The following is a 13,946-nucleotide window of genomic DNA, read 5'->3' as shown; positions in this document are numbered from 1 at the left end:
TATTATTACATCCACTGATACCAATGTTGGGAATTATTACCTCCACTGACACCAATGTTGGGGGTTATTATTACATTCATTGACACCAATGTTAGGAGTTATTATGTTCTCTCACATCAATGTTGGGGGTTATTATTACATCCATTGACACTGTTAGGGGTTATTATTACATTCACTGACATCAATTTGGGGGTTATTATTACATTCACTGACACTATTGTTGAGGGTTATTATTACATCCACTGACAACAATGTTGGGGGTTATTATTACATTCGCTAACACCAATGTTAGGGGTTATTATTACATTCACTGACATCAATTTGGGGGTTATTATTACATTCACTGACACTAATGTTGAGGGTTATTATTACATCCACTGACAACAATGTTGGGGGTTATTATTACATTCACTGACACCAATGTTAAAGGGTTATTATTATATCCACTGATACCAATGTTGGGGGTTATTATTACATTCGCTAACACCAGTGTTAGGGGTTATTATTACATTCACTGACAACAATGTTAGGAGTTATCATGTTCACTGAAAATCAATGTTGGGGGTTATTATTACATCCACTGACACCAATGTTGGCGGTTATTATTACATTCACTGACACCAATGCTGGGGTGTGTGATTACATTCACTGACACCAATGTTGGGGGTTATGGTTACATTCACTGACACCAATGTTGGGGGTTATGGTTACATTCACTGACACCAATGTTGGGGGGTTATTATTAATTCCACTGACATCAGTGTTGGGGGTTATTATCATGTTCACTGACACTAATGTTACGGAATATTATCACATTCGCTGACACCACTGTTTGGGGTTATTATAACATCCACTGACACCAATGTTGGCGGGTTATTATTACATCCGCTGACATTAGTGTTGGCGGTTATTACATTCACTGAGACCAATGTTGTGAGTTATTGTATTTCAACCTCTTCAGTGTGCATTGCAAAAACATGCAGCAGAACCGACATTTCTGGGTGCCAAGGTCCGATAATGCGCTATTTTGCAGCCCTCTGGAAGTGTCTGCAGACCACACTTGAGGCTCTCTCTAATTTCCAATTGACGGTCATTGCATGAACAAGCCCTGACCCAACAAGAACTACACCTCTAACAGAGCCTCGTTATTACTTTGAAATCAGCATATAGGGGAGCAAATGCACTGGTGCTGTCACACAGGTCATTATACCTTGACCACAACTAGAAACTTTGGCACATTCTCGTCTATTACTCATTTTACGGTATTGCCTGCAGAGACGGCGTCCTCGTTACTGGGACAACGCACGCTACATCGGCGTCACACCGCAGCGTGCGTTCCATCAACGCTTTTGAACGAATGCAAAGAGAGGTGAAAGAACGGCGTAATGACGTTTTCTCACGCCCATACTAGGCGACATTTCCGCGCATGCGAGTTGGGAAGTGGCCTTGTTATTATTTATGTGAGGTTTAAAATGGCGGCATTGCTCTGGTTGGGTGAGGTACAGGAGTTCTTTACAATGTCCAGGACGAAATAGTGTTGCCGTCAAGAGCAGTAAACAGCCCCGTTGTGGAGCTAGTGGGCGGGAATAAAAGGACTGGTGATACACTTGCAGAGTCAATTCATTGGGCAGCTGTACAAAGCCCTGGTGTGCTGTAGGAATGGCGGAGCCGCGCCGGGTGCCATTTGTCAGCCTTTCCCCTATGAAGCCGCGTGATAGTGCAGGGACAATGGTAGTGGAGCAGCAGCAGCGGAATCCTTCGCTCCTATCTGCAACTCAGCGGTCGCAGCCAGCTAGGCCTCAATTGACAAGCACGCAGCAGCAGCAGCCGAGGCCTCTGCAACAGACTCCTAGTCAGCGGCCGCAGCGTGAAGTAGCCGCGTCGTCCTCCATGGTAGGGGAGGCTGGCTTTATGAGCAGAGCAGAGGAAGACAAGCCTAGTGCAGAAGAGACGGTTAGGCTGGAGCTGGCCCTGTCCGACCCGACCGATGAGAGTTGTGCAGAGTTCAGTTACAGGGATTTGCTGCAAAGTGAGCAGAGACGGACTCGAGTTGAGAATCCAGTACAGGTGAGAACACAGCTCTTCTGACATTTTGTCTTGGGAGTGAAGTCCTCTGGTGTTGTAGAACTGGACATGTTGAAATAGTTCCAAGTGTAACTAAAGGCAAAACTTTTTTTTTTCTATTTAGGGTAGAGTAACCCCTGCCAGCTTCTGTGTCCCATAGAGGAGATTTCCCATCACTTCCTATCCCATAGCCAAAGCAGGAAGTGAGGAAATCCCTTCAACAATCCTGGGATGTCACCAGAACTAGTGTCTTCATTGGAAGCTTCCTGTTCAATTCTTTGTCTGGTGTCAATTCAGAATTTGGGATTTTCTTTTTTCTTGCACTTTCAGTGATAACCATAAGGCCTCATGCATACAGGGCTTTAAAACTAAGTTCACCTTTTGAGGAAAAAAATGCATGCAGGTAAAAAAAAGTGCATTTTATTTTTCTTCTATGGAGTATGCAGAGCATTGCACACATGATCAGTAGATTGGTGGTTCAGTGTCAGGCTCCTGCAGACTTTCAGCATAGTGGTCTGCCCATACCTCTTACAGGCAGGCAGTTACTTGAGAGAAGGAAGACCAAAGGACTATGAGAGCACTCACCAGCGCCCTCATTCATTGAGAACTACAAGCCATCAGCCGCAATGGCTGATGGTACTTGTAGTTTGTCCACCCACAGGAAACTGCATGAATGATGTGGGCAGAGCCTGACATGGCTGCAATTTTGTCAAATTGTGACAGCGGGAGCAAGAAGATGATCCCTTTCCCCTGTCACAGGGAGGGGAAATTGGGGGAGGGGAAATTGGGGGGGGGGGGGGGGCGCGGGGAAGAGGGTGCAGATGCAGACTTTTTTTTTATTTTGACCTGTAAAAGCGCATGTGTATCCATGCATGTAGAAGCACAGGAGTATTAGAAGAGGAGTGTTTACGAACTGCAAAAAAAAATCAGGGCATTTAGAAGAGGAGCGAAAGAGTGTGAAAAATGGTTAACACACGTAAACACTTTTAAAGTGCTTATTAGTGCTTGATCATTCACCCATTCCAATGGCTAACAGAATCTATTAACGTTCAAATGCGCCTAAAAGCGCGTGCAATACTTGGCTTTAAGTGTGGCTTTCTTTTTTAACTACCGTATTTTTCGCTCCATAAGACGCACCTGACCACAAGACGCGCCTAGGTTTTAGAGGAGAAAAACAAGAAAAAAAAAATTCTGAACCAATGGACTGCGGACACGGTACAGGGGGTGACCAGAGACTGCGGACACGGTACAGGGGGTGACCAGAGACTGCGGACACGGTACAGGGGGTGACCAGAGACTGCGGACACGGTACAGGGGGTGACCAGAGACTGCGGACACGGTACAGGGGGTGACCAGAGACTGCGGACCTTTGGGATGGAGGGGGAGCGGGTACCTGAATTTGACAGGTACCCACTTCCGCGGAGTTGTCCTTCCTTCTTCTCGCGGCGGCTTCTGTGACAGCCGGGTGCCCACTGCGCATGCGCGAGAAGCGCTGCACTTTGTGAATGGCCCGGAGCCTTCTGGGACCTGTCATGTGTCCCAGAAGACACCGGACCATTCAGAAAGCGCGGTGCTTCTCGCGCATGCGCAGTGGGCACCCGGCTGTCATAGAAGCTGCCACGGGAAGACAGTACAGCGCTGGAGCGAGGAACAGGTAAGGTCCTGCAAGAGAGAAGAGCTGAGCGGCCGGCCCGATATTCTGACATGGTGGCGGCAGAAATACCGGACCGGCTGCTTTACATTCGCTCTATAAGACGCACTGACATTTCCCCCCTTTTTTGAGGGGGAAAAAAGTGCGTCTTATGGAGCGAAAAATACGGTACTTGCCTACCTGGCACTTTTACTCCCTTCCTACCCAGGCCAATTTTCAGATTTAAGTGCTGTCTCATTTTGAATGACAATTGCGCGGTCATGCAACACTGTACCCAAACAAACATTTTATCATTTCTTTTGAGACAGAGATTTCTTTTGGTGGTATTTAACCACCGCTATTTTTTTTTATTTTTTGCAAAACAAACTAAAAATAACTGAAAATTTTTAAAAATAAGTTTTTTTTTTTTTGTTATAAAATTTTGTAGATAAGTCATTTTTCTTCTTCACTGATGTGCGGAAATGAGGCTGTACTGATAGGTGGCACTGATGGGAATTGAAAGGCAGCACTTCTATATGGCACTGTTAGGCTGCACTGACTGGCACCGATAGTTGGTACTGAAAGGCAGCTCAGATGGGAACTGGTATGTGGCACTGATGGGCACTTGACACTAGTATGTGCAGGGATGTTGGATTCCTGACGCCCGGGACATGTAGTTGCGGGCACCGGGCAGGTATTTTTTTCTCTCCCTTTAGCCCTGCTGCGGGCAAGCAGCGCAGTCACCTGTCAGGTGAAGCAATCGGCGGCAGCGCTGCTGCCGATTGCTTTCACACATCGCCGGCCTCTCCGCGCCCCGGGCGTGAAGTTTCCCAGGCTGTGCTTGCCCATCTGTGGGCCCCGCTCACCGCCGGCTAGAGAGGAGGGAGAACGGATAAGTCTGCTTCCCTCCCCTTCTTGTGCTGACCTGGAAGTGACGTTATGTCACTTCTGAATTCCCATTGGGAGATTGTAATACAATCCCCGGGAATTAATGTAATATGGTGCAGATGTGCACCACATTACATTCAGTGGAGCAGAGGGGAGACATGCAGGGTCTTTTAGACCTTGGACGTCTCAGAGAACCTGTCACCAAAAATCACATAGGGGACTTTGTCCCCTATGTGACGAAAGAAAAAAGTGTTTTTTGTTTTTGTTTTTTTTTGCAAAGTTGGATATCTGTTTACTCACTGCACAACCTTATCTTTTATATTATACCAAAAAATAGGGTAATTTGTTGCTTTTTTGTGCCCTAAAATTAACTTACTTGTATTTCTTACTAAAATTTTGTGGTAAAATTCTGCAACATAAAAAATTGGAACTACCACTATTTTATTCTCTAGGGTCTCTGCTTTCAGAAAATATATCATGTTTGGGGGTGTTGTGTAACCTTCAGGCCTAAAATGATTTTTTTAAATGTTTGCAAAAAACGCAAAAACGACTCTGGCAGCGAAAGTATAAGCCCTGCCTCACCCTTTCTTGATGAACAGCCAATCCCTCCTAGATTGTAAGCTCGAAAGAGTAGGGCCCTCTAACCCCTTGTGTGCTGTTTGTTGTTGCTGTACTGTTTCATGTATTGTCCCCCCCTCTATTGTATAGCGCTGAGCAAACCCTTTGGCGCTATATAAACTGCAAGGTCTCTCCCCTCCCTGCTAGTCCCTGGGTGCGGTGCTGGAGACAGGCAGGGAGGGGAGGAGGAGATAAACAGCGCAGTGGTAAACATTTTACATGTTTAAGTCGCCATAAAGCCTCTTTTGTTTTTTAAAAGCTCCCGACATTCCTAAAATCGCCTCCAATTTAAATATGATTTTGGTTAAAACATTTTTTTTTTTCAGTACAAGTAGATTGTCATGAAGGGCAAGTAGATTGGGGCCCAGGTTTAGTCCTTGGACAAGTAGTTTTTTTTTAAATTTCCACACCTCTATATGTGACATTGATGTGCACTGACAGGCACTGGTATGTGGCATTGATGGGGCTACACTGATCATCAGTGCCCTGATGATCAGTGTAGATGTCCCCTCTGAGGAATGCCAATTACTGGCTCTCCTTGCGAGCTGTCAGCGTGAGGAGAGGACTGCCGATAAATGGCAATTCTATTTCCATGTAATCAGTTATGATTGGACACAGCTGATCACATGACAGAGCCAACGTCGTTGGCTTTTTACTGAGATCGGGGATCCGCTGCGTCCCAGGGACACAGCGCACCACCGATCGCTGTGCGCCCCTGGGGGCGTGCATGCGCAGTTAGAGTGGGGGGACGTCATGTGACGTCCTCCCACAACTAGAGAACTGCCGCCCACCCGCTATTTCCTTATATGTAGGCGGGAGGCGGTTAAAGTGTTTTTTCCTACCAGGAGTAAAAGGCATTTATAGGAGAGAGTCAAATACCCTGTGTGTATGCGGTCTTATAGACAGCAATAAAACCCTGACAGATGTTCTGATCCCTCTCCACTCTGTCCAAAACTAAACAAAAAAGGTTTGCCTTTAGTTACACTTTAACCACTTGCCCTCCAGAGGATTTAGACCCCATCCTGACCAGGCCTTTTTTTGCGTTACGGCGCTGTGTTATTTTAACTGACAGTTGCAACGCTGCACCCAAATTAAATTTATGTCCCTTTTTTTTTTCCCCCTCAAATAGAGCTTTCTTTTGTTGGTATTTGATAGCCTGTGCGTTTTTTTTTTTTTTTTTTGCGCTATAAAAGACAATTTTGAGAAAAACATTTTTGACTTTTTGCTATAAAACATATCTAGTAAAAAAATAAAAAAATAAAATTTCATAATAAATTTAGGCCAAAATTTATTGCTACATGTCTTTGCTAAAAAAAAATCCCATAACGTGTAAATTGATTGGTTTACATGAAAGTTATAGCATCTACAAATGGCGATCTATATACTGGGATTTTTTTTTTTTTGCTAGTAATGGCGATGATCAGCGACTTATAGCGGGACTGCAGCAGGCATTCTGACACTGGGGGGAACTGACTTTGTGTCACTGACATCCCCAGTGACACTAATACAGTGATCATTGCTAATAAAAAGCACTGACACTGTACCAATGGCACTGGGCAGGAAGGGGTTAACGTGGGGCGATCAAAGGGTTAACTGTGTGCTGTTTTACTGTAAGCTGTGTGTGTGCTTTCAACTATAAGCACACTGCTTTGTATGGCTCTGCTATTCAGAGCCATACAAAGCAGTGTGCAGGGGCTGACGGGAGAGAACTGTATTGTTTACATACAGTTCTCTTCACCCGTTGGTAATGCTCGGTGATCACTGGCCGCTGGCGAGTAGTCTCCGGCTGGGACCCAGTTATTGACCGCCAAGGCCGCGGGTATGCAAAATTGTGTGTGTGTGTGTGTGTGTGTGTGTATATATCTGCTATAGGGCGGTGGGAAAGCAATTAAAGTACATCTAAATTTTTTATTTTTTTTTCATTTTGGGTAGAGTAGGGGATTGGTAAAGTAATATAAAAGGCTAAACATTTGTACTTTTTTTTTTTTTTTTTTTTTTTTTAAGTGGTTTTAAAGATGGGTGTGTCTTCTACCCCCCCCCCCCCCTTAACCACTTGCCTACTGGGCACTTATAAGCCCTTCCTGGCCAGACCAATTTTCAGCTTTCAACACTGTCCTACTTTGGCTGACAATTACTCAGTCATGCAGTGCTGTACCCAGATTACATTTTTGTCATTTCTTTCACACAAATAGAGCTTTCTTTTGGTGGTATTTAATCAGCACTGGGTTTTTTTTTTTTTTGCACTATAAATGAAAAGACCAAAAATTATACGGGAAAAAATGCATTTTTCTACATTTCTGTTGTAAAATTTTGCTAATAAGGAATTTTCTTCATAAATTTTGGCCACAATTTATATGGCTACATTTCTTTGGTTAAAAAAAATAACCTAAATCCGTGTATATTTGGTCTGTATAAAGGTTAGAGTCTACAAGCTATGGTACCAATCATTGAATATTGATCACACCTGATGTACTGAGGACTTCATTTCTTGAGACACTAACAAGCCAGGACAGTACAAATAACCCCCAAAAGGACCATGTTTTGGAAAGTAGACAGTCCAAGGTATTTAGTAAAGGCATAGTGAGTTTTTTGAAGTTGTAATTTTTTTTTCCCCAACAATTCTATTGAAAATGAAGATTTTTCTTTTTTGTACCACAAAATTGTCATAGTAACAGGTTATTTCTTTCACACGGCATATATGCATACTTGCAACTACACCCCAAAAACGCATTTTGCTACTCCTGAATATGGGGATACCACATGTGTGAGACTTTTTCACACCCTAGCTACATAGAGAGGTCCAACATGGAAGAAGCACTGTCAGGTGTCCTAGGGGTGTAAATTACACATTTAATTTCCTGACTACCTATTACACTTTTGAAAGCCCTGGAGCACCAGGACAATGAAATTACCCACATTATGTCCCCATTTTGAGAAGCAAACACTCAAACGTATATTCTATGATCCATGAGTCTTTTAAATATGTGGTTTTTTTTTTCCCCACAAGTTGTAAGACAGTGTGGAAAGAAAATGAAAACTTATTTTTTTAATACAAAGTTGTCAATTTATAAGATATTTCTCACACATAGCATGTACATACCAAAAATTGCCCCCCAAAATACATTCTTCTACCAATCCTGATTATGGGAATACCACGTGTGATTATCTTTCCACAGCCTGGTCACATGGAGAGGCCTGACATCCGAGTAGCATCTATAGGCAGTCTAGGGCAAAAATGTCATCTAATTTCCTGACAACCTATCATGTTTTTGAAGGCCCTGGAGCACGAGGAAAGTGGAAATACCCACAAAATGACCCCATTTTGGAAAGCAAACTCCACAACCTATCTTCTAAAAGGCATAAGTGTTTTGAACATTTTTTTTTTTTTCCACAAGTTTTCAGAAAATGTGGAAAGAAAATTAAATTTTGTTTTTTAACACAAAGGAGTCAATCTGTAAGATATTTCTAACAAACAGCATGGACATACCAAGAATTAAACACCAAAATACATTCCTCTACTCCTCCTGAATATGGGGATACCACATGTGTAAGACCTTTTCAATGTCTGAACAGATTATGTGCCCAACATTGCAACACGTGTAACACAAAAATCAATAAACGCCGTATAGGAAACCGTGTGAATAAAAGATTACCTGTGATTTGAGGAGAGCGTTGGTCCAGGTCAGTGCAGGCAGTAGGGTGACATACAGGTAACAGGCAGGAACAAGGTTTATGAAAAGTCCTGGGTGAGTAGTGGCAGTAGGCAGAGATATGGTCAGCACAGCCAAAATATTGGTCCAGGCATACGGCAGGAACATCAGGCTTAGGGCCTTGGTCAGGTTGCAGCGGGGCACAGGGGTAGAGGCTTCATCCCACCCAATCTCTTCGAAGCCTCCGGACAACAAGACCCTGTTACGGGAATTACAAAACTCAGAGAGAACTAAAAACTGGTGTTCTGTACTATGAAGCCTCTAACATATGTGAGACCCCTGTGTTATCTTGAATTATTTATTTATTTATCTAGTTTATATAGCGCCAAAGGGTTTGCTCAGCGCTGTACAATAGAGGGGGGGACAATACATGAAACAGTACAGTAACATCAAACAGCACACGAGGGGTAAGAGGGCCCTACTCTTTCGAGCTTACAATCTAGGAGGGAGGGGGAATCCCACTACTACAGTAGCAGGTCAAAAGATCAATCCAAGAGACAGGCAAAAAACATGGTCGATTAACAGGCTGAAGTCAGTGCAGGAAGAAGGCATGAACGTGCTTTAATATCCAGACGGTTGGCAGAAGCATAGACAATAAACAGGCAAGGGTCAGTTCAGGTGGAGGGCAGAAACATGGTGGATAAACAATGCAGATGGGAGGCACAGGTATAGTCGATAAACAGACCAGACAGGGTCAGTTGAGGTAGAAGGCAGTGAAATGACAAAAAAAAGTGTCACTTAAATGATTTATTGCTCATACATGCCATGGGTATATGTGCAATTACTCCCCAAAATACATTCTGCTACCTCTCCCAAGTATGGGGGTACCGCATGTGAGAGACATTTTCGCAGTCTAGCCAAGTACAGGACCCCAAAATCCAATAAGCACCTTCAGGCTTTTACATTTCCTGATGAGTTTGGGAGGCCCTGAAATGCCAGGATAGCACCAAACCCCCTCAAATGACCCCTTTTTGGAAAGTAGACACCCCAAGGAACTTGATAAGAAGCATGGTGAGTATTTTGCAGATCTCGTTTGTTGCCACAAGTTTTTGGAAAATGAAGGAAAACAAAAACATTTTATTTAAAATAATTTTGTTTTTTTTTCTATTTCAAAACCTTGTGAGAAAAAATGAGATCTGCAAAATACTCACCATGCCTTCTTTTTAAATTCCTTGGGGTGTCTACTTTCCAAAAAGGGGTCATTGGGGGGGGGGGGTTTGGTTCTATCCTGGCATTTCAGGGCCTTCGAAACTGGGATGGGTAGTGAGGAAGTGAAATGGGAAGTTGCGCACCTTCAGGCTTTCAAAGTGGTCATTGGATTTTAGGCTCCTGTATGCGGCTAGGCTGCAAAAAAAGTTTTACTCATGTGGTATCCCCATACTCGTTAGAAGTAGCAGAATGTATTTTGGGGTGTAATTTCACATATACCCATGGCTTGTGCTAGAAATATATAATTTAAATGACAACTTTGTGTGTAAAAATAAATATATATATTTGTAATTTTCCAGAAACTTGCGGGAAGAAGATAAATCTTCCATGGATTCAATATACCTTTCAGCAGATAGCTTAGGGTACAGAAATGACAGAAAATCCTCCTGCGCTAAAAATGGGTTCCTAACACTCAAGCTGCTGGCACTAACCTCTTACCTTAATGAGTGAAGTGACTAAATATAAAACAGTGCAGCGCTAAAGATGAATATATATAACACAAATAAATGCAGAAACCCCCCAGTGCACAATATAAAGGGGTACAATATAAACAGTGCAAACCGTGAATTCCCCGCGGTAATAACTTAGTGTAAATGTGACCAGTGTCCTATCCGACACTCGTGAAAACCACTCGTATAAACCATTAAATATGGACATAGATAAATCAACATAATGATAAATAAATCCACACAAAAAAAGAAAACGTGAAATATCCAATATTGGTGCTCAAAATAAAATGCTCATGCAAGTGCTGATATGTGTTCACTCCGTGCAAATCCTTAGTAGTCGAAGTGCCCACTCACCTCCTTATATCGACCCTACAGGGTCAGCTCGCTCTGAGTGTTACACCACTCTGAATGATACCAGGATAATTTTCAAGTCCACTTCAACGTACTCCGATCCTTCCATACACAGCCCTGTCAGCAATATCCCTTCCGGACCCAGGTGGATGATCCTTCAAGGGGGTGTCCACTGCCAGGAGGGGGGAGCCCAGGCTGCAGGCAGATCAGGATCCTGAGGAAGCCACGTGTTTTATCGTGGTGGAGCGCATGCGCGGTGACGCACTTCCGGTAACAGCGGAGACGCACTTCCGGTTCCGGACTCCATCTTGGTACACCCGAGTCCTCTAGTACACCCATAGCACATGGGAACTGCTGTACTGACAAGATTGTGAGTATCCATTTATTTGGTGTTTTTTTGGAGATTAAAAATTACACTAATGGAGGTCTTTTTCTTTACCCCTTTCATGCATGCCTGAGCCTTATTGTGTGAAAGGGATCTTTGATGCGCTGAGTTAGGAGCGGAGCCCGATTGGAGTCGGTGGAGCCATATTGTGGGACGCCGTCTGGTTTGAGGATTACCTAAGGTGTTGTGGCCCTTAGGGGTCGATGTTGGGAGGTGAGGAGGCACTTTAGCCACTGTGGGATAAGTCACATAAGAGTGTCACTGAGAGCACTTACAAGTGTACACTGAAGATTGAAGCACATTGTGTTGGACTGATCACCATTGATGTTTGCACCGAATGATTTTATCCAATTGTTGTTTATTTATTTCTATTATTTGTGTTTTTTTTGCACTTGTCACTTGATATATTAATTGTGGATATCTGTTTTGTTATATATTTCACTTTACCTGGTGTGTATACATATTAATTGGCAGACCAGGCACTTGATTTTACACAGTGTGTTGCTGTTTTGAGCACGTGTCACTTTATATTGTTTCAAGGATTGGAGTCTCACGTTATAATTATTATTAATTTGTATATTTATGTATATATATTCACATAATTGTGTGTACATACACTTTTATTTATTAATTTATTGCATTTGCATAGCGCTTCACCATTTTTTGTTTCATTTTTGCACATCCTGGGGTATAGGGAATAGGTGACAGCAGCTGGCTTATTTATTAGGAAATCTCATGGTTGAGCGCAGGAGGATATTCCTATTTTATTTATCATTATGTTGATTTATCTATGTAATATTTAATGGTTTATAGGAGTGTTTTTCACGAGTGTCGGATAGGACACTGGTCACATGTACACTAAGTTATTCATGTGTTGCACTGTTTATACTGTACCCCCTGTGTGCACTGGGGGGTTCTGCATTTATTTGTGTTATATATATATATTATTCTTTAGCGCTGCACTGTTTTATGTTTAGATAGCTTAGGGTGTCTACTTTCCGAAAAGGGGTCATTTTGGGGGTGTTTGTACTATCCTGGTATTTTAGCACCTCAAGAAATGTGATGGGCAGTCAGAAAGTAAAAGTTGTGTAAATTCCATTATCTCTACCATAGTTTGTAGATGCTATAACTTTCACACAAAGCAATCAATATATAGTTATTGGGATTTTTTTTTAACAAAAAACATGCAACAGAATACATTTTAGTCTACATTTATGACATTTTTTTTTTTTTGGATATTTTTTTTTTTATGACCGACATGATAAAATTATCGTTTTTAAAAAAAGTTTTTTTTTCTCCAAAATGTTTGTTTAAAGCACCAAAAATAAAAAGTGCACAGGTGATTAAATACCACCAAAAGAATGCTCTATTTTGTGTGGGGAAAAAACGACATACATTTAATTTATGTATCATATTGCATGACCGCGCAATTGTCAGTTAATCACTTCATGTCCGGTGCCATGGGCAGGGCGGTCGCGCGCGGCTCTCACATGTAAAGAAGAATCATGTTTATATACGTGATCCTGCCTACAGGGGCCGCTTTGCCACAGTATATCTGTGGGTGGTCCCCTAGTGGATAATAATAATTCAAAACGCGCGTGAGGTATCTCCACGAACGTAAGAGCAATAATTCTAGCACTAGAACTCCTCTAAGTTTACACTGCTAACCTGTAGAAACTTTTAAAGCCTCACCCATGGAGATTTTTAAGTACCATAGTTTGATACCATTCCACGAGTGTGTGCAATTTTAAAGCATGACATGTTGGGTATCTATTTACTCTCTGTAACATCCTCTTTCAGATTTTACTAAAAATAATTGAATATATTTTGTGTGGGGGGGGGGGGGGTTTTGTTTTTTTTAGTCATTAAAGTGTGTTTTTCCAAAAAATATATTCATTTTTAAAAACTGCCTATTTTGGTTTTCGGCCAAGTGCATCCTGAATTTTCGGTTTCGGCACCAAAATTTTCATTTCGGTGCACCACTACTTATATTACCTCCAGTTTTTCAGCCTCCAGCTTCCGTGGGTTCAGATGCTTTGGATTATTATTATTAATTATTTTTTTTTTTTTTTTTTAATAAACATGTTATACTTACCTACTTTGTGCAATAGTTTTATACAGGATAGCCCTGATCCTTGTCTTCTGGGGTCCCCCGCAGGCACTTCTGGCTTTTCCTGCTTTCAGAGTGCCCCTATAGCAAGGAAAAAGCTTCTGCCTTTTTAGAATCCCTTTAAATCCCTTCCTTTTCCTGCCCAGAGCTGCATGTCCCATGAGGCACTACTGCTTTTGTGTGCTGCACTATGTATACTAACATGTATGTATGGTGTACTGAGCTCTGTGTGCTGCACTGTATTTTCTGATATGTAAACAAATACTGCATTTTGATTGCAGGCCAACGATTCAGCTGAACAACAAATTGATAATGAAAATAGTTGACAACTATTTTTGTAATTGATTATGTCAATTAGTTGTTTCTGCCCTAGTTTATTCACTGCATGCTGGTGGAAGGCTGATTTTACAACCTGAAAATTTTAATCAAGTTATTTTTTTGTTTTTAAGGTTAAATTATCAGAGTCTGTTGATCCATTTAATGATGAAGAATGTGAACGGCTTGAGGTAGAGAAGATGGCCAGGAAATTTGA

General features: G+C 42.2%; 1 protein-coding gene across 2 annotated transcripts in view; it reads left to right on the top strand.

The window, feature by feature from the left end:
• Positions 1 to 1,465: 1,465 nt before the first annotated feature.
• Positions 1,466 to 13,946, top strand: part of LOC149437411 (ubinuclein-2-like) — a 155,973-nt gene continuing 143,492 nt past the window's right edge. For both annotated transcript variants that reach the window (XM_089660940.1, XM_089660941.1), the window contains exons 1-2: positions 1,466 to 2,067; positions 13,864 to 13,946. The exon at positions 13,864 to 13,946 is cut by the window's right edge and continues 10 nt beyond it. In XM_089660940.1, coding sequence (XP_089517066.1) covers positions 1,660 to 2,067; positions 13,864 to 13,946 — 491 coding nt within the window. In that variant the 5' untranslated portion in view covers positions 1,466 to 1,659. The remainder of the gene's footprint in view (positions 2,068 to 13,863) is intronic.

Source organism: Staurois parvus, unplaced genomic scaffold (assembly GCF_062004578.1).
Source record: "Staurois parvus isolate SC_StPar_1 unplaced genomic scaffold, SC_StPar_1.0 ptg001291l, whole genome shotgun sequence".
NCBI lineage: Eukaryota > Metazoa > Chordata > Amphibia > Anura > Ranidae > Staurois > Staurois parvus.
Note: the sequence above shows the minus strand (reverse complement) of the source record. Positions and strands in the feature narration are given on the sequence as shown.